Source organism: Oncorhynchus tshawytscha, unplaced genomic scaffold (assembly GCF_018296145.1).
Source record: "Oncorhynchus tshawytscha isolate Ot180627B unplaced genomic scaffold, Otsh_v2.0 Un_contig_3229_pilon_pilon, whole genome shotgun sequence".
Lineage (NCBI taxonomy): Eukaryota > Metazoa > Chordata > Actinopteri > Salmoniformes > Salmonidae > Oncorhynchus > Oncorhynchus tshawytscha.
Genome location: NW_024609615.1, coordinates 217,422 through 237,210, shown reverse-complemented (window position 1 = coordinate 237,210; position 19,789 = coordinate 217,422). Strand labels below are relative to the sequence as shown.

The 19,789-nt window shown below is 52.2% G+C and overlaps 1 protein-coding gene across 1 annotated transcript; it reads right to left on the bottom strand.

Moving 5' to 3' along the window:
* Positions 1-7,429: 7,429 nt before the first annotated feature.
* Positions 7,430-9,409, bottom strand: LOC121845278 (vegetative cell wall protein gp1-like). The gene has a single exon (XM_042316287.1). It carries the CDS (start codon positions 9,407-9,409, stop codon positions 7,430-7,432), a length of 1,980 nt encoding a protein of 659 aa, XP_042172221.1.
* Positions 9,410-19,789: the final 10,380 nt, after the last annotated feature.

Sequence of the window (19,789 nt, the reverse complement as noted above, 5' to 3'; positions counted from 1 at the left end):
ACCTCCCTGGTCCTCTATACCTCCCTGGTCCTCCATACCTCCCTGACCCTCCATACCTCCCTGGTCCTCTATACCTCCCTGGCCCTCCATACCACCCTGACCCTCCATACCTCCCTGGTCCTCCATACCTCCCTGACCTCTCTATACCCCCTGATCCTCTATACCTCCCTGGTCCTCTATACCTCCCTGACCCTCTATACCCCCCTGGTCCTCCCTGGTCCTCTGTACCTCCATACCTCCCTGGTCCTCTATACCTCCCTGACCCTCTATACCTCCCTGGTCCTCCATACCTACCTGGTCCTCTATACCACCCTGACCCTCCATACCTCCCTGGTCCTCTATACCCCCTGGTCCTCTATACCTCCCTGGCCCTCCATACCTCCCTGGTCCTCTTTACCTCCCTGACCCTCCATACCTCCCCGGTCCTCTATACCTCCCTGGTCCTCCATACCTCCCTGGTCCTCCATACCTCCCTAATCCTCCATACCTCCCCTGACCCTCCATACCTCCCTTGTCCTCTATATACCTCCCTTGTCCTCCATACCTCCCTGACCCTCTATACCTCCCTGGTCCTCTATACCTCCCTGGTCCTCCATACCTCCCCTGGTCCTCTCCAGTCCTCTATACCTCTCCTGGTCCTCTCCAGTCCTCTAAACCTCCCCTGGTCCTCTCCAGTCCTCTATACCTCCCTGGTCCTCTCCAGTCCTCCATACCTCCCTGGTCCTCTATACCTCCCTGGTCCTCTATACCTCCCCAGGGCCTCCATACCTCCCCTGGTCGTCTCCAGACCTCTATACCTCCCCTGGTCCTCTCCAGTCCTCTAGGTCCTCCACCTCCCTGGTCCTCCATACCTCCCTGGTCCTCCATACCTCCCTGGTCCTCTATACCTCCCTGGTCCTCTATACCTCCCCTGGTCCTCTCCAGACCTCTATACCTCCCCTGGTCCTCTCCAGACCTCTATACCTCCCCTGGTCCTCTCCAGTCCTCTAAACCTCCCCTGGTCCTCTCCAGTCCTCTATACCTCCCCTGGTCCTCTCCAGTCCTCCATACCTCCCTGGTCCTCTATACCTCCCTGGTCCTCTATACCTCCCCAGAGCCTCCATACCTCCCCATGGCCTCCATACCTCCCCTGGTCCTCTCCAGACCTCTATACCTCCCCTGGTCCTCTCCAGTCCTCTATACCTCCCTGGTCCTCCATACCTCCCTGGTCCTCTATACCTCCCTGGTCCTCTATACCTCCCCTGGTCCTCTCCAGTCCTCTAAACCTCCCCTGGTCCTCTCCAGACCTCTATACCTCCCCTGGTCCTCCCCAGACCTCTATTCCTCCCCTGGTCCTCTCCAGTCCTCTATACCTCCCCTGATCCTCTCCAGTCCTCTATACCTCCCCTGGTCCTCTATACCTCCCCTGGTCTTCTCCAGTCCTCTATACCTCCCCTGGTCCTCTATACCTCCCCTGGTCTTCTCCAGTCCTCTATACCTCCCCTGGTCCTCTATACCTCCCCTGGTCCTCTCCAGTCCTCTATACCTCCCCTGGTCCTCTCCAGTCCTCTATACCTCCCCTGGTCCTCTATACCTCCCCTGGTCCTCTATACCTCCCCTGGTCCTCTCCAGTCCTCTAAACTTTTCCTGGTTCCAGGGTCAGGGTAAAACTAAAACCCTCTGAGAGGACTGCTGAGGTAAAACCCTGTGTAACCTGATTCCTCTGTTGGAGATCACACCCCAGAGAGGTCTGGTAGCCAGATAGAGGCTATGCCTCTGGTTCCTCCAGACAAAACAGGAGACAAGTAAACCTAAAACCCTGTGAAACCTGACTGTTCTGTTGGAGGGCTCCCGGGTGGCACAGCGGTCTAAGGCACTGCATCTCAGTGCTTGAGGCGTCACTACAGACCCTGGTTTGGATCCAGGCTGTATCACAACCGGCCGTGATTGGGAGTCCCATAGGGCGGCTCCCAATTGGCCTGGCATCGTCCGGGTTTGTCCGGTGTAGGCCGTCATTAAATCTCATAGATAGAGGCTGTAGTCCTCCAGATAAAACAACATCTCCTACTTTCTCTAATGTGTTCTCAGATCTCTAAGTATAGTCTGTTTGGGGGCCTCTCCAATGTGCAGTCAGATGTGTGTAAACCTATATCCTCCCGTTCATCCGTTCATCCTTTACACCTGTTCAGTTCATCTCTTTGGTTTTATTCACGCTCAGTCTTTCTCTCGCTCGCTGCCTAAAACAAACCAAAACAAACCAGGGCAGAGTTTACGTCAAGGCTTGGTTCCTGTATTATTGAGACCAGGTAGAACAAATGAGAGTGAGGAGAATAGGGAGTCCCCTCTGGGGAACCAGGGACCTTGGAGAACACATTGAGTTGCTCTGAGAGATCAACTTCTGTATAATACTGAACATTTTCATTTCTCCCCGCAGTCAGTCCTCATTGGGAAAATAACAAAGACAAGTTAGCCAAGATCTTGGATAAACAGCTGTGTGTGGGGTTCAGCAGGTTGAGGCCTTACACCACCCCAGCGCCGGTTACAACACCCTCAGCCCGTTTAGCTCTTTGCTGTGGAGGCACATCTGCTACTATAGTTAGGCTACTCATCATGATTTATTGGTTGAGCTGGCTAACTATAGCTAGCTCAACTAACCAAGACCCCCCCACAGTCCCCCTGAAAACCTCCTCTTCCTGTAGCCACTCAACTAACCAATACCCCCACCCCCCACAGAAAACCTCCACTTCCTGTAGCCGCTCAACTAACCAAGAGCCCCCCCCCCCCCCCACTGAAAACCTCCACTTCCTGTAGCCGCTCAACTAACCAAGAGCCCCCCCCCCCCCACAGAAAACCTCCACTTCCTGTAGCCGCTCAACTAACCAAGAGCCCCCCACCCCCACAGTCCCCCTGAAAACCTCCACTTCCTGTCCGCTCAACTAACCAAGAGCCCCCCCCCCCCACAGTCCCCCTGAAAACCTCCACTTCCTGTCAACTAACCAAGACCCCCACAGTCCCCTGAGAACCTCCTCTTCCTGTAGAGAACCTCCTCTTCCTGTAGCCGCTCAACGAACCAATACCCCCCCCCCTGAAAACCTCCCCTTCCTGTCATGTCATCCAGAAGCGTTCATCTCATCAGCAGCTCCGTGGAAACTCTCCTGTCATGTGTACTGTACCGTGGTCTTTGACGCATATCTCATAAAAACGACATCACACACTGTCTAATCTACGATCTCATATTTTACTGTGTAGATTCCCTCTCCATCGGTGGTGAAAATGCATTTAGCGTCGAGCAGTGAAAACCCGCGCCAGGAAAACCATGGCTGTTACAACGCAGAGCAGGAATCCGTCCACTCCGGACCTTTGAAACCGGTCTTAAGGTTTTATGTATGTTCTGTATACTCTGCTTGGTCCAAACCCCCCAGGCCTCCCCCTCCTCCGCCTGTCGCCAAGGTATCAGGTTCAGGCGCAGCGTCCTGGATGATACTACGGCTGCCTCCCAAATGGCATTCCCTATTCCCTACGTAGCCCTATGGAGCCCTGGTCAAATGTAGTGCACTGCATAGGGACTAGGCTGCCTCCCAAATGGCATTCCCTCCCCCCTACGTAGGCCTATGGAGCCCTAGTCAAATGTAGTGCACTGCATAGGGACTAGGCTGCCACTTGGGCCACGGCCTCCGTCCCTCCTGGGGCCAGGAGCAGAGTGGAAGAGTCTCAGTACGGCTCAGTCTGACGGCGGATTAAAGATGACGTCAGGTTGTGTTGGTTCTGAATCGGCTGTTGATTTTGTGGTGTTGGGAGATTGTGATTATTGTTATTATCATGGGTGGTGTTCCCCTCTCACGCCTCGTACAGTTCCCCGCTGACGTAACCCTGAGGTGGGGTTGGTGCCATGAAATCCCTTCTGAAAATCAACGTTTTCAGCCAACATCCATTTAACAAAGAATCATCATGTTTTCACAAGTTGATAGATGCTCCATGACAGTGGTTATCTGCTCTAAGAGGGAGGGGACAGAGTGTCTCCCTGTCAACAACCAGTTATCTGCTCTAAGAGGGAGGGGACAGAGTGTCTCCCTGTCAACAACCAGTTATCTGCTCTAAGAGGGAGGGGACAGAGTGTCTCCCTGTCAACAAGTAGTAGACCCTCTGGAGAGCCTTACGGTTGAGGGCAGTTATCTGCTCTAAGAGGGAGGGGACAGAGTGTCTCCCTGTCAACAACCAGTTATCTGCTCTAAGAGGGAGGGGACAGAGTGTCTCCCTGTCAACAACCAGTTATCTGCTCTGGGGCCAGGGCAGGGGACAGAGTGTCGGCTCCTGTCAACAACCAGTTATCTGCTCTGAGAGGGTTCTGACAGAGTGTTTTGTGGTGTCAACAACCAGTTATCTGCTCTAAGAGGGAGGGGACAGAGTGTTCCCCTCTCACGTTATCTTCCCCGCTCTAAGAGGTGGGGACAGAGTGTTCCCCTGTCAACAACCAGTTATCTGCTCTAAGAGAGAACAAAGGGAATCAGAGTGTCTCCCTGTCAACAACCAGTTATCTGCTCTGAATAAGAGGGAGGGGACAGAGTGTCTCCTGTCAACAACCAGTTATCTGCTCTAAGAGAGAGGGGACAGAGTGTCTCCCTGTCAACAACCAGTTATCTGCTCTAAGAGGGAGGGGACAGAGTGTCTCCCTGTCAACAACCAGTTATCTGCTCTAAGAGGGAGGGGACAGAGTGTCTCCCTGTCAACAACCAGTTATCTGCTCTAAGAGGGAGGGGACAGAGTGTCTCCCTGTCAACAACCAGTTATCTGCTCTAAGAGGGAGGGGACAGAGTGTTCCCCTGTCAACAACCAGTTATCTGCTCTGAATAAGAGGGAGGGGACAGAGTGTCTCCCTGTCAACAACCAGTTATCTGCTCTAAGAGGGAGAGGACAGAGTGTTCCCCTGTCAACAACCAGTTATCTGCTCTAAGAGGGAGGGGACAGAGTGTCTCCCTGTCAACAACCAGTTATCTGCTCTAAGAGGGAGGGGACAGAGTGTCTCCCTGTCAACAACCAGTTATCTGCTCTGAATAAGAGGGAGGGGACAGAGTGTCTCCCTGACAACAACCAGTTATCTGCTCTAAGAGGGAGGGGACAGAGTGTTCCCCAGTTATCTGCTCTAAGAGGGAGGGGACAGAGTGTTCCCCTGTCAACAACCAGTTATCTGCTCTAAGAGAGAGGGGACAGAGTGTCTCCCTGTCAACAACCAGTTATCTGCTCTAAGAGGGAGGGGACAGAGTGTCTCCCTGTCAACAACCAGTTATCTGCTCTAAGAGGGAGGGGACAACCAGTTATCTGCTCTAAGAGGGAGGGGACAGAGTGTCTCCCTGTCAACAACCAGTTATCTGCTCTAAGAGGGAGGGGACAGAGTGTCTCCCTGTCAACAACCAGTTATCTGCTCTAAGAGGGAGGGGACAGAGTGTCTCCCTGTCAACAACCAGTTATCTGCTCTAAGAGGGAGGGGACAGAGTGTCTCCCTGTCAACAACCAGTTATCTGCTCTAAGAGGGAGGGGACAGAGTGTTCCCCTGTCAACAACCAGTTATCTGCTCTAAGAGGGAGGGGACAGAGTGTTCCCCTGTCAACAACCAGTTATCTGCTCTAAGAGGGAGGGGACAGAGTGTTCCCCTGTCAACAACCAGTTATCTGCTCTAAGAGGGAGGGGACAGAGTGTTCCCCTGTCAACAACCAGTTATCTGCTCTAAGAGGGAGGGGACAGCGTGTTCCCCTGTCAACAACCAGTTATCTGCTCTAAGAGGGAGGGGACAGAGTGTTCCCCTGTCAACAACCAGTTATCTGCTCTAAGAGGGAGGGGACAGAGTGTCTCCCTGTCAACAACCAGTTATCTGCTCTAAGAGGGAGGGGACAGAGTGTTCCCCTGTCAACAACCAGTTATCTGCTCTAAGAGGGAGGGGACAGAGTGTTCCCCTGTCAACAACCAGTTATCTGCTCTGAATAAGAGGGAGGGGACAGAGTGTCTCCCTGTCAACAACCAGTTATCTGCTCTGAATAAGAGGGAGGGGACAGAGTGTTCCCCAGTTATCTGCTCTGAATAAGAGGGAGGGGACAGTGGCTGTAGTCTGCAGAACAGAGAGATTCAGTATGTGAACAACATCTGAGGTCTAAGAGGAATGTAATCAGGTTGAACTACTCAACACAACCACATCACAACCTCAACACAACCACATCACTACCTCAACACAACCAGATGACAACCTCAACACAACCACATCACAACCTCAACACAACCACATCACAACCTCAACACAACCACATCACAACCTCAACACAACCACATCACAACCTCAACACAACCACATCACAACCTCAACACAACCACAATCACAACCACATCACAACCCTAACACAACCACAACACAACCCCAACACAACCACATCACAACCTCAACACAACCACAACACAACCCCAACACAACCCCAACACAACCACAACACAACCCCAACACAACCACAACACAACTACAACACAACCCCAACACAACTACAATACAACCACAACACAACCACAATCACAACCTCAACACAACCACAATCACAACCTCAACACAACCACAATCACAACCTCAACACAACCACAATCACAACCTCAACACAACCACATCACAACCACATCACAACCTCAACACAACCCCAACACAACCCCATCACAACCTCAACACAACCCCAACACAACCCCAACCCCAACACAACCACCGACCACCTGGGGGGAGTTTTTACAATCAGCTCTGTGAGAAACGACCCCCGGCCTCTCAGAAAGAAGACGGGTTGAATCCCAAATGCCATTCTAATAACCCACAGGGCCCCATAATGGCTCTGGTTCAAAAGTAGTGCACTTTATAGGGAATAGGGTTCCATTTGAAAGGCTCTCCAGGACTGGCATGCTGGCTGACGATCAGCAGTAACATATCTTACTGAGTCCTACGTGTTGAAAGCAGGAAGAAAAAAAAGAAAGTGTGGTTTTTGGGGTCTCTTTTAAGATAAGCAATTTGAACATTAGACAGAATGGCTGCGTGGCGTTTTATCCTCTCACAGCAGGAATGTCTGTGTAGTGAAAACAGTCGTTAGCACTCACTCCGCCCGCTCCCCTTTCCAAGACGAGAAAAAGGGGGGTAACCTTGACAACGTTCCAGAACTCTGGAATGGATTACGGTTCCGAAGGGGATCAAGGAGGTTCTAATAGAACGTGACGTTGTACCAAGTGGTTCGTTAACCAGAAAACCCCCCTAAACTATTGAAATGATGAGGAAATATCGGGTGCTTTTTACATCGTTGATTACGAACACAGAACACTTTTTAAACTGTGTTTAATGTTTATGTTCTTCTTCCTGATGCCCTCAGTAATACTATGTATTAACACAATAGCTCAGGATGAAACATGTTAAATACTAATATGTTAATTAAACACTCGCTCAGAGAGGGTGTAGCTGGGGGAGGGGGTGGTGGCTCGGAGAGGGTGTAGCTGGGGGAGGGGTGGTGGCTCGGGGAGGGGTGTGGCTCGGAGCTGGGGGAGGGGTGGTGGCTCGGAGAGGGTATAGCTGGGGGAGGGGTGGTGGCTCTGGTGGTGTAGCTGGGGGAGGGGGCTGGGGGCTCGGAGGGGGTGGTAGCTGGGGGAGGGGGTGGCTCGGAGAGGGTGTAGCTGGGGGAGGGGTGGTGGCTCGGAGAGGGTGTAGCTGGGGGAGGGGGGTGGTGGCTCGGAGGGTGGGGTGGCTAGCTGGGGGGGGGGAGGGGGGGAGGGGTGGTGGCTCGGAGAGGGTGTAGCTGGGGGGGGGGGGTGGGGGTGGCTCGGAGAGGGTATAGCTGGGGGGGGGGTGGCTCGGAGGGGGTGGTGGCTGGGGAGGGGGGGTGCTGGGGGGTGTAGCTGGGGGGGGGGTGGCTCGGAGAGTGGCTCGGAGAGGGTGCTGGGGAGGGGGGTGGCTGGGGGGTATAGCTGGGGAGGGGAGCTGGGGGGGTGGCTCGGAGCTAGCTGGGGGAGGGGGTGGCTCGGAGGGGTGGGGGGGAGGGGGTGGTGGCTCAGAGAGGGTATAGCTGGGGGAGGGGTGGTGGCTCGGAGAGGGTATAGCTGGGGGGGGGGGTGGTGGCTCGGAGAGGGTGTAGCTGGGGGAGGGGGGTGGGGGGGTGGGGGGAGGGGGGGTGGCTCGGAGAGGGTGTAGCTGGGGGAGGGGGTGGTGGCTCGGAGAGGGTATAGCTGGGGGAGGGGGTGGCTCGGAGGGGTGTGCTGGGGGAGGGGGGGTGGCGGAGAGGGGTAGCTGGGGGGTGTAGCTGGGGGAGGGGGGGGGGAGGGTGGCTGGGGAGGGGTGGTGGCTGGGGGGGTCCATCCAGGGGGGAGGGGGTGGTGGCTCGGAGAGGGTGTGGCTGGGGGGGGGGTGGCTAGGGGTGGCTCCACTCTGGGGGGGGTGGTCCACTCGGAACAGGGGTGTCCAGCTGGGGGGGAGGGGGGGTGGTGGCTCAGAGAGGGTATAGCTGGGGGAGGGGGGTCCATCCACTGGGGGGGGGTCCATCCAGAGGGTGGTGGGGTCCATCCACTCTGGAGAGGGTGTAGCTGGGGGAGGGGGGTCCAGGGGGGGTGGTCCACTCGGAGGGGTGTCCAGCTGGGGGGGGGGGTCCATCCACTCTGAACAGGGGTCCATCCACTGGGGGTCCATCCACTCTGAACAGGGGTCCATCCACTCTGAACAGGGGGGGTCCATCCACTCTGAACAGGGGTCCATCCACTCTGAACAGGGGTCCATCCACTCTGGGGGGTCCATCCACTCTGAACAGGGGTCCATCCACTCTGAACAGGGGTCCACTCTGAACAGGGGTCCATCCACTCTGAACAGGGGTCCATCCACTCTGAACAGGGGTCCATCCACTCTGAACAGGGGTCCATCCACTCTGAACAGGGGTCCATCCATCCACTCTGAACAGGGGTCCATCCACTCTGAACAGGGGTCCATCCACTCTGTACTGAACAGGGGTCCATCCACTCTGAACAGGGGTCCATCCACTCTGGGGGGGTCCATCCACTCTGTACTGAACAGGGGTCCATCCACTCTGGAACAGGGGTCCATCCACTGGGGGGTCCATCCACTCTGTTCTGGGGGGTCCATCCACTCTGTACTGAACAGGGGTCCATCCACTCTGGAGAGGGGGTCCATCCACTCTGTTCTGAACAGGGGTCCATCCACTCTGTTCTGTAGCTGGGGGGTCCATCCACTCTGGGGGGTCCATCGACAGGGGTCCACTGAACAGGGGTCCATCCACTCTGGGGGTCCATCCACTCTGTTCTGAGAGGGTCCATCCACTCTGGGGGGTCCAGAGGGGGGTCCAGCTCTGTCCTGAGAGGGTCCAGTTCTGGGGGGGGTGGTTCTGTCTGACAGGGGTCCAGCTGGGGGGTCCAGGGGGTCCATGGTTCTGTACAGGGTCCAGTTCTGTTCTGTATAGGGTTCTGTCCAGTTCTGTTCGGGGGGTCCAGGGGGGGGTCCAGTCTGTTCGGACAGGGTCCAGTTCTGTTCTGTACAGGGGTCCAGTTCTGTTCTGTACAGGGGTCCAGTTCTGTACTGTACAGGGGTCCAGTTCTGTTCTGTACAGGGGTCCAGTTCTGTTCTGTACAGGGTCCAGTTCTGTTCTGTACAGGGGTCCAGTTCTGTTCTGTACAGGGGTCTAGTTAACACTTGATATATTAGCTACGTCACGTGAGCTGAGTCGCGTTGTGACAATCATAACGTCTTACGTCTGCCGTTATATAAGGCCAAGAAACAACAAGGACAAACAAACATCTTGTTGAAAAGAAAACTCCATATTTAACTACATTATGAAATGATATGCCTGTCATCATAGCATCCAAGCACACAACACAGAGGTTTTTACCCTCTAAATAAAACCCCAAGCCAGAATGAACTGGGATAGGAGCAACATGGAGCCTAACCTGTAATACGATACGAGGTTTTCACTGTGTTGCTTGTTTGAGTACCTCAACAGTCCAATACGATATGAGGTTTTCACTGTGTTGCTTGTTTGAGTACCTCAACAGTCCAATACGATATGAGGTTTTCACTGTGTTGCTTGTTTGAGTACCTCAACAGTCCAATACGATATGAGGTTTTCACTGTGTTGCTTGTTTGAGTACCTCAACAGTCCAATACGATATGAGGTTTTCACTGTGTTGCTTGTTTGAGTACCTCAACAGTCCAATACGATATGAGGTTTTCACTGTGTTGCTTGTTTGAGTACCTCAACAGTCCATTGACCAGGAAGAGGTATATATGCATACTGTAATAGTCGATAAAATAAACTGTCTCTGCGTATTATGACCAAAACGGCAAGAGGGGAATTCAAGAATGACTGAAAAGTTAAACCGTCCAAAAAATAAACAGCAATTATATTGATGTTCCTTTTTCTTCACGTCGTTTTACTGTGTGGTGGGAGGAGTCAGCGGAGGTTCCATCCAACAGCTACAGTGGTGGGAGGAGTCAGCGGAGGTTCCATCCAACAGCTACAGTGGTGGGAGGAGTCACGGTTCCAACAGGTTCCAGTCACAGCCAACAGCTACAGTGGTGGGAGGAGTCAGTGGAGGTTCCAGGTTCCAACAGCTACAGTGGTGGGAGGAGTCAGCGGAGGTTCCAACAGCTACAGTGGTGGGAGGAGTCAGTCGGAGGTTCCAGCAGCTACAGTGGTGGGAGGAGTCATTGAGGTTCCAACAGCTACAGTGGTGGGAGGAGTCAGCGGAGGTTCCAACAGCTACAGTGGTGGGAGGAGTCAGCGGAGGTTCCAACAGCTACAGTGGTGGGAGGAGTCAGCGGAGGTTCCAGCAGCTACAGTGGTGGGAGGAGTCAGCGGAGGTTCCAACAGCTACAGTGGTGGGAGGAGTCAGCGGAGGTTCCAACAGCTACAGTGGTGGGAGGAGTCAGCGGAGGTTCCAACAGCTACAGTGGTGGGAGGAGTCAGCGGAGGTTCCAGCAGCTACAGTGGTGGGAGGAGTCAGCGGAGGTTCCAACAGCTACAGTGGTGGGAGGAGTCAGCGGAGGTTCCAACAGCTACAGTGGTGGGAGGAGTCAGGTTCGGAGGTTCCAGGTTCCAGCAGCTACAGTGGTGGGAGGAGTCAGCGGAGGTTCCAACAGCTACAGTGGTGGGAGGAGTCAGCGGAGGTTCCATCCACAGCTACAGTGGTGGGAGGAGTCAGCGGAGGTTCCAGCAGCTACAGTGGTGGGAGGAGTCAGCGGAGGTTCCAACAGCTACAGTGGTGGGAGGAGTCAGCGGAGGTTCCAGCAGCTACAGTGGTGGGAGGAGTCAGCGGAGGTTCCAACAGCTACAGTGGTGGGAGGAGTCAGCGGAGGTTCCAGCAGCTACAGTGGTGGGAGGAGTCAGCGGAGGTTCCAACAGCTACAGTGGTGGGAGGAGTCAGAGGAGGTTCCAGCAGCTACAGTGGTGGGAGGAGTTAGCGGAGGTTCCAGCAGCTACAGAGGCTGTAGTCTAGAGGCTGTAGCCTAGAGGATAGAGGCTGTAGTCTAGAGGACTGTGGCTGTAGTCTAGAGGCTGTAGTCTAGAGGATAGAGGCTGTGGTCTAGAGGATAGAGGCTGTGGTCTAGAGGACATTGGCTGTAGTCTAGAGGCTGTAGTCTAGAGGCTGTAGTCTAGAGGCTGTAGTCTAGAGGATAGAGGCTGTGGTCTAGAGGACATTGGCTGTAGTCTAGAGGCTGTAGTCTAGAGGCTGTAGTCTAGAGGCTGTAGTCTAGAGGACCGTGGCTGTAGTCTAGAGGCTGTAGTCTAGAGGACAGTGGCTGTAGTCTAGAGGCTGTAGTCTAGAGGATAGAGGCTGTAGTCTAGAGGATAGAGGCTGTAGTCTAGAGGATAGAGGCTGTAGTCTAGAGGCTGTAGTCTAGAGGCTGTAGTCTAGAGGACAGTGGCCGTAGTCTAGAGGCTGTAGTCTAGAGGATAGAGGCTGTAGTCTAGAGGCTGTAGTCTAGAGGCTGTAGTCTAGAGGCTGTAGTCTAAACTCCTCCTGATCTTCAGTCGGCTCTGTTAACCGTTGGTGTTATAATGTAACAACGACCTCAGGATGAATCAGCACTCCTCTCCTCCATCAGTCTGTGAACCCTCCTCCTGATCTTCAGTCGGCTCTGTATTCCTCTCAGCTACAGCTCTGGTGCTGTCGTCCCTGGAACGAAGGCTACGGTTGATTTGTTGTGGTTGATGTGAATCAGATGTCATCGGGTCCATTTCATGGGTAAGGGAGGAGGGGAGGAGGAATATAAACAGAAACATGGACTCCATGATTCTGACTGGGTCCAATTGATTAGTCTCCTGAATTTCTCTGTAGCGCAGAGAGAGAGACACACAGTAATACAAAATAGACTGCAAGACAACTGTGTTACTGTCCTGTCACTGCCCCGTCCTGTCGTTGTGACTGTCCTGTCACTGCCCCGTCCTGTCGTTGTGACTGTCCTGTCACTGCCCCGTCCTGTCGTTGTGACTGTCCTGTCACTGCCCTGTCCTGTCGTTGTGACTGTCCTGTCACTGCCCCATCCTGTCGTTGTAACTGTCCTGTCACTGCCCCGTCCTGTCATTGTGACTGTCCTGTCACTGTCCCGTCCTGTCATTGTGAATGTCCTGTCACTATCCCCTCCTGTCACTATCCCCTCCTGTCATTGTGACTGTCCTGTCATTGTGACTGTCCTGTCACTATCCCCTCCTGTCGTTGTGACTGTCCTGTCACTGTCTCCTCCTGTCGTTGTGACTGTCCTGTCACTGTCCCTCCTGTCGTTGTGACTGTCCTGTCACTGTCCCGTCCTGTCGTTGTGACTGTCCTGTCACTATCCCCTCCTGTCGTTGTGACTGTCCTGTCATTGTGACTGTCCTGTCACTGTCCCCTCCTGTCGTTGTGACTGTCCTGTCACTGTCCCCTCCTGTCGTTGTGACTGTCCTGTCATTGTGACTGTCCTGTCACTATCCCCTCCTGTCGTTGTGATTGGTCAGGACAGGCGTCTGTAAAGCACTTTGTGACAACTGCTGATGTAAAAAGAGCTTCATGAAATACATGTAATTAATTGAGAGTGATTGCTTCCAATGGCGATCATGAGGTGTCCCATTCCTTTTAACATGAGGTGTCCCATTCCTTCACCATTCCTTTTTAACATGAGGTGTCCCATTCCTTCACCATTCCTTTTGGCATGAGGTGTCCCATTCCTTCATGAGGTGTCCCATTCCTTCACCATTCAACATGAGGTGTCCCATTCCTTCACCATTCCTTTTGACATGAGTGTCCCATTCCTTCACCATTCCTTTTAACATGAGGTGTCCCATTCCTTTTAACATGAGGTGTCCCATTCCTTCACCATTCCTTTTAACATGAGGTGTCCCATTCCTTCACCATTCCTTTTGACATGAGGTGTCCCATTCCTTTTCCTTTTGACATGAGGTGTCCCATTCCTTCACCATTCCTTTTAACATGAGGTGTCCCATTCCTTTTTTGGCATGAGGTGTCCCATTCCTTCACCATTCCTTTTAACATGAGGTGTCCCATTCCTTCACCATTGATTTTAACATGAGGTGTCCCATTCCTTCACCATTCCTTTTTAACATGAGGTGTCCCATTCCTTCACCATTCCTTTTGACATGAGGTGTCCCATTCCTTCACCATTCCTTTTGACATGAGGTGTCCCATTCCTTCACCATTCCTTTTTACATGAGGTGTCCCATTCCTTCACCATTCCTTTTGACATGAGGTGTCCCATTCCTTTTGACATGAGGTGTCCCATTCCTTTTGACATGAGGTGTCCCATTCCTCACCATTCCTTTTGACATGAGGTGTCCCATTCCTTTTGACATGAGGTGTCCCATTCATTTTAACATGAGGTGTCCCATTCCGTCACCATTCCTTTTGACATGAGGTGTCCCATTCCTTTTGACATGAGGTGTCCCATTCCTTCACCATTCATTTTGACATGAGGTGTCCCATTCCTTTTGACATGAGGTGTCCCATTCCTTCACCATTCCTTTTGACATGAGGTGTCCCATTCATTTTAACATGAGGTGTCCCATTCCTTCACCATTCATTTTAACATGAGGTGTCCCATTCCTTCACCATTCATTTTAACATGAGGTGTCCCATTAAAACAAGACTCTTGGAAACAAGACTCCCTAAATTTTATCAGCATATCGATTGCGCAACCAGGGGTGGAAAGACCCTGGATCATTGTTACTCTAACTTCCGCGACGCATATAAGGCCCTGCCCCGCCCCCCTTTCGGAAAAGCTGACCACGACTCCATTTTGTTGATCCCTGCCTACAGACAGAAACTAAAACAAGAGGCTCCCACGCTGAGGTCTGTCCAACGCTGGTCCGACCAAGCTGACTCCACACTCCAAGACTGCTTCCATCACGTGGACTGGGAGATGTTTCGTATTGCGTCAGACAACAACATTGACGAATACGCTGATTCGGTGTGCGAGTTCATTAGAACGTGCGTTGAAGATGTCGTTCCCATAGCAACGATTAAAACATTCCCTAACCAGAAACCGTGGATTGATGGCAGCATTCGTGTGAAACTGAAGGCGCGAACCACTGCTTTTAATCAGGGCAAGGTGTCTGGTAACATGACTGAATACAAACAGTGCAGCTATTCCCTCCGCAAGGGTATCAAACAAGCTAAGCGCCAGTACAGAGACAAAGTAGAATCTCAATTCAACGGCTCAGACACAAGAGGCATGTGACAGGGTCTACAGTCAATCACGGACTACAGGAAGAAACCCAGCCCAGTCACGGACCAGGATGTCTTGCTCCCAGGCAGACTAAATAACTTTTTTGCCCGCTTTGAGGACAATACAGTGCCACTGACACGGCCTGCAACGAAAACATGCGGTCTCTTCTTCACTGCAGCCGAAGTGAGTAAGACATTTAAACGTGTTAACCCTCGCAAGGCTGCAGGCCCAGACGGCATCCCCAGCCGCGCCCTCAGAGCATGCGCAGACCAGCTGGCCGGTGTGTTTACGGACATATTCAATCAATCCGTATACCAGTCTGCTGTTCCCACATGCTTCAAGAGGGCCACCATTGTTCCTGTTCCCAAGAAAGCTAAGGTAACTGAGCTAAACGACTACCGCCCGTAGCACTCACATCCGTCATCATGAAGTGCTTTGAGAGACTAGTCAAGGACCATATCACCTCCACCCTACCTGACACCCTAGACCCACTCCAATTTGCTTACCGCCCAAATAGGTCCACAGACGATGCAATCTCAACCACACTGCACACTGCCCTAACCCATCTGGACAAGAGGAATACCTATGTGAGAATGCTGTTCATCGACTACAGCTCGGCATTCAACACCATAGTACCCTCCAAGCTCGTCATCAAGCTCGAGACCCTGGGTCTCGACCCCGCCCTGTGCAACTGGGTACTGGACTTCCTGACGGGCCGCCCCCAGGTGGTGAGGGTAGGCAACAACATCTCCTCCCCGCTGATCCTCAACACTGGGGCCCCACAAGGGTGCGTTCTGAGCCCTCTCCTGTACTCCCTGTTCACCCACGACTGCGTGGCCACGCACGCCTTCAACTCAATCATCAAGTTTGCGGACGACACAACAGTGGTAGGCTTGATTACCAACAACGACGAGACGGCCTACAGGGAGGAGGTGAGGGCCCTCGGAGTGTGGTGTCAGGAAAATAACCTCACACTCAACGTCAACAAAACTAAGGAGATGATTGTGGACTTCAGGAAACAGCAGAGGGAACACCCCCATCCACATCGATGGAACAGTAGTGGAGAGGGTAGCAAGTTTTAAGTTCCTCGGCATACACATCACAGACAAACTGAATTGGTCCACTCACACAGACAGCATCGTGAGGAAGGCGCAGCAGCGCCTCTTCAACCTCAGGAGGCTGAAGAAATTCGGCTTGTCACCAAAAGCACTCACAAACTTCTACAGATGCACAATCGAGAGCATCCTGGCGGGCTGTATCACCGCCTGGTATGGCAACTGCACCGCCCTCAACCGTAAGGCTCTCCAGAGGGTAGTGAGGTCTGCACAACGCATCACCGGGGGCAAACTACCTGCCCTCCAGGACACCTACACCACCCGATGCTACAGGAAGGCCATAAAGATCATCAAGGACATCAACCACCCGAGCCACTGCCTGTTCACCCCGCTGTCATCCAGAAGGGGAGGTCAGTACAGGTGCATCAAAGCTGGGACCGAGAGACTGAAAAACAGCTTCTATCTCAAGGCCATTAGACTGTTAAACAGCCACCACTAACATTGAGTGGCTACAGCCAACACACTGTCAATGACACTGACTCTACTCCAGCCACTTTAATAATGGGAATTGATGGGAAATGATGTAAATATATCACTAGCCACTTTAAACAATGCTACCTTATATAATGTTACTTACCCTACATTATTAATCTCATATGCATACGTAGATACTGTACTCTACATCATCGACTGCATCCTTATGTAATACATGTATCACTAGCCACTTTAACTATGCCACTTGGTTTACATACTCATCTCATATGTATATACTGTACTCGATATCATCTACTGTATCTTGCCTATGCTGCTCTGTACCATCACTCATTCATATATCCTTATGTACATATTCTTTATCCCCTTACACTGTGTATAAGACAGTAGTTTTTTGGAATTGTTAGTTAGATTACTTGTTCGTTATTACTGCATTGTCGGAACTAGAAGCACAAGCATTTCGCTACACTCGCATTAACATCTGCTAACCATGTGTATGTGACAAATAAAATTTGATTTGATTTGATTTAATTTTAACATGAGGTGTCCCATTCCTTCACCATTCCTTTTAACATGAGGTGTCCCATTCCTTCACCATTCCTTTTAACATGAGGTGTCCCATTCCTTCACCATTCCTTTTGACATGAGGTGTCCCATTCATTTTAACATGAGGTGTCCCATTCCTTCACCATTCCTTTTAACATGAGGTGTCCCATTCCTTCACCATTCCTTTTGACATGAGATGTCCCATTCCTTCACCATTCCTTTTGACATGAGGTGTCCCATTCCTTCACCATTCCTTTTGACATGAGGTGTCCCATTCCTTCACCATTCCTTTTAACATGAGGTGTCCCATTCCTTCACCATTCCTTTTGACATGAGGTGTCCCATTCCTTCACCATTCCTTTTGACATGAGGTCCCATCCTTCACCATTCCTTTTGACATGAGGTGTCCCATTCCTTTTGACATGAGGTGTCCCATTCATTTTAACATGAGGTGTCCCATTCCTTCACCATTCCTTTTGACATGAGGTGTCCCATTCCTTCACCATTCCTTTTGACATGAGGTGTCCCATTCATTTTAACATGAGGTGTCCCATTCCTTCACCATCTATTTATGTAAGATACAGAGCGTAGGGGTTGGTAATGTTCTCTAGTTACGCCGTGATTGGCTCAGTGTTCTGTCACTCATGGGGGACACTACGTTGCTGCAGAAATCTACGGGTAGAGCTAGGGGCCTAAAAATGGCCGCTTTCTTCAGGATTTTCTCAATAATGGTTTGTGATACAAATGTTAAAGCGTTTCCGCCCAAGAAATATTTCCACGTGTGAATCGCCAGAACAATCTGAGATACAACAAATATTTTCCGTCCACGCTGGCCTGGAATCAGCCAGTAGCATCTCAGTCAGTCACCCTCCGTGAGCTGTCTCTGGGTGGAGTAACTTTACTGTCTGTTCCTCTCCCATCACCTGCTCCCATCTCCCCCTCTCACCCCTGTCTCTGGGTGGAGTAACTTTACTGTCTGTTCCTCTCCCATCACCTGCTCCCATCTCCCCCCTCTCACCCCTGTCTCTGGGTGGAGTAACTTTACTGTCTGTTCCTCTCCCATCACCCGCTCCCGTCTCCCCCCTCTCACCCCAGGCCTTCTCCCCCCTTCTGGTGAAAATGTGGCTGAGGAGGACCAGCCGTGGTGCGTCAACATACAGGGGGGAGCGAGGGGGAGGGAGGAGGGGGGAGGGAGAGAGAGGGAGGAGGCTGAGGGGAGGAGGGAGGGAGAGGGAGGAGGCTGAGGGGAGGAGGAGTGAGGGGGAGGGAGGGAGAGGGAGGAGGCTGAGGGGTGAGGGAGGGAGAGAGAGGGAGGAGGCTGAGGGGAAAGGGGCGGAGGGAGAGAGAGGGAGGAGGCTGAGAGGAGGAGGGGTAGGGAGGGAGAGAGGGGAGGAGGATGAGGGGAGGAGGGGAGGGAGGGAGAGAGAGGGAGGAGGCTGAGGGGAGGACGGGGGAGGGAGGGGGAGGGAGGAGGCTGAGGGGAAGAGGGGGAGGGAGGAGGCTGAGGGGAAGAGGGGAGAGGGAGGGAGAGAGAGGGAGGAGGCTGAGGGGAGAGGGAGGGAGAGAGAGGGAGGAGGCTGAGGGGAGAGGGAGGGAGAGAGAGGGAGAGGAGAGGGAGAGGAGAGGGAGGAGAGGAGAGGAGAGGAGAGGAGAGGAGAGGAGAGGAGAGGAGAGGAGAGGAGAGGAGAGGAGAGGAGAGAGAGAGGAGAGGAGAGGAGAGGAGAAGAGAGGGAGAGGGGCTGGGATAAGGGAAGGGGGGTGGCAGACTGCCAAAGACAGACGTTTCCAGAGAAGACAACCCCTGAGCCACTGCCTGTTCACCCCGCTATCATCCAGAAGGCGAGGTCAGTACAGGTGCATCAAAGCAGGTAGGCCAGTTGAGAACAAGTTCTCATTTACAACTGTGACCTGGCCAAGATAAAGCAAAGCAGTTCGACACAAAAACAACAACACAGAGTTACACATGGAGTTAACAAACATACAGTCAATAACACAATAGGAAAAAACCCTGTCTCAAGACCATGAGACTGTTAAACAGACATCACTAACTCAGACAGGCTGCTGCCAACATACATACTTGAAATCATTGGTCACTTTAATAATGTTTACATATCTTACATTACTCATCTCATATGTATATACTCTATTCTATACTATTCTCCTGTATCTTAGTCTATACCACTCTGATATGGCTTGTCCAGATATTAGATATTCTTAATTCCATTCCTTTAGGTGTGTGTGTGGGGCCGTTGGATATTACTGCACTGTCGGAACTAGAAGCACAAGCATTTCACTGCACTGTCGGAACTAGAAGCACAAGCATTTCACTGCACTGTCGGAACTAGAAGCACAAGCATTTCACTGCACTGTCGGAACTAGAAGCACAAGCATTTCACTGCACTGTCGGAACTAGAAGCACAAGCATTTCACTGCACTGTCGGAACTAGAAGCACAAGCATTTCACTGCACTGTCGGAACTAGAAGCACAAGCATTTCACTGCACTGTCGGAACTAGAAGCACAAGCATTTCACTGCACTGTCGGAACTAGAAGCACAAGCATTTCACTGCACTGTCGGAACTAGAAGCACAAGCATTTCACTGCACTGTCGGAACTACACAAGCATTTCACTGCACTGTCGGAACTAGAAGCACAAGCATTTCACTGCACTGTCGGAACTAGAAGCACAAGCATTTCACTGCACTGTCGGAACTAGAAGCACAAGCATTTCACTGCACTGTCGGAACTAGAAGCACAAGCATTTCACTGCACTGTCGGAACTAGAAGCACAAGCATTTCACTGCACTGTCGGAACTAGAAGCACAAGCATTTCACCCGTAATAACAGCTGCTAAACACGTGCAGGTGACCAATAACATTTGGTATATTTCATGTTATTCATGATACAGCACAGCATCTTGGGACCTTACTGCTTAAAGACCTGTTACAGCTGGGGTTTCCGCTAGCGGGACGTTTAGACAACAACCGCTGAAATTCTAA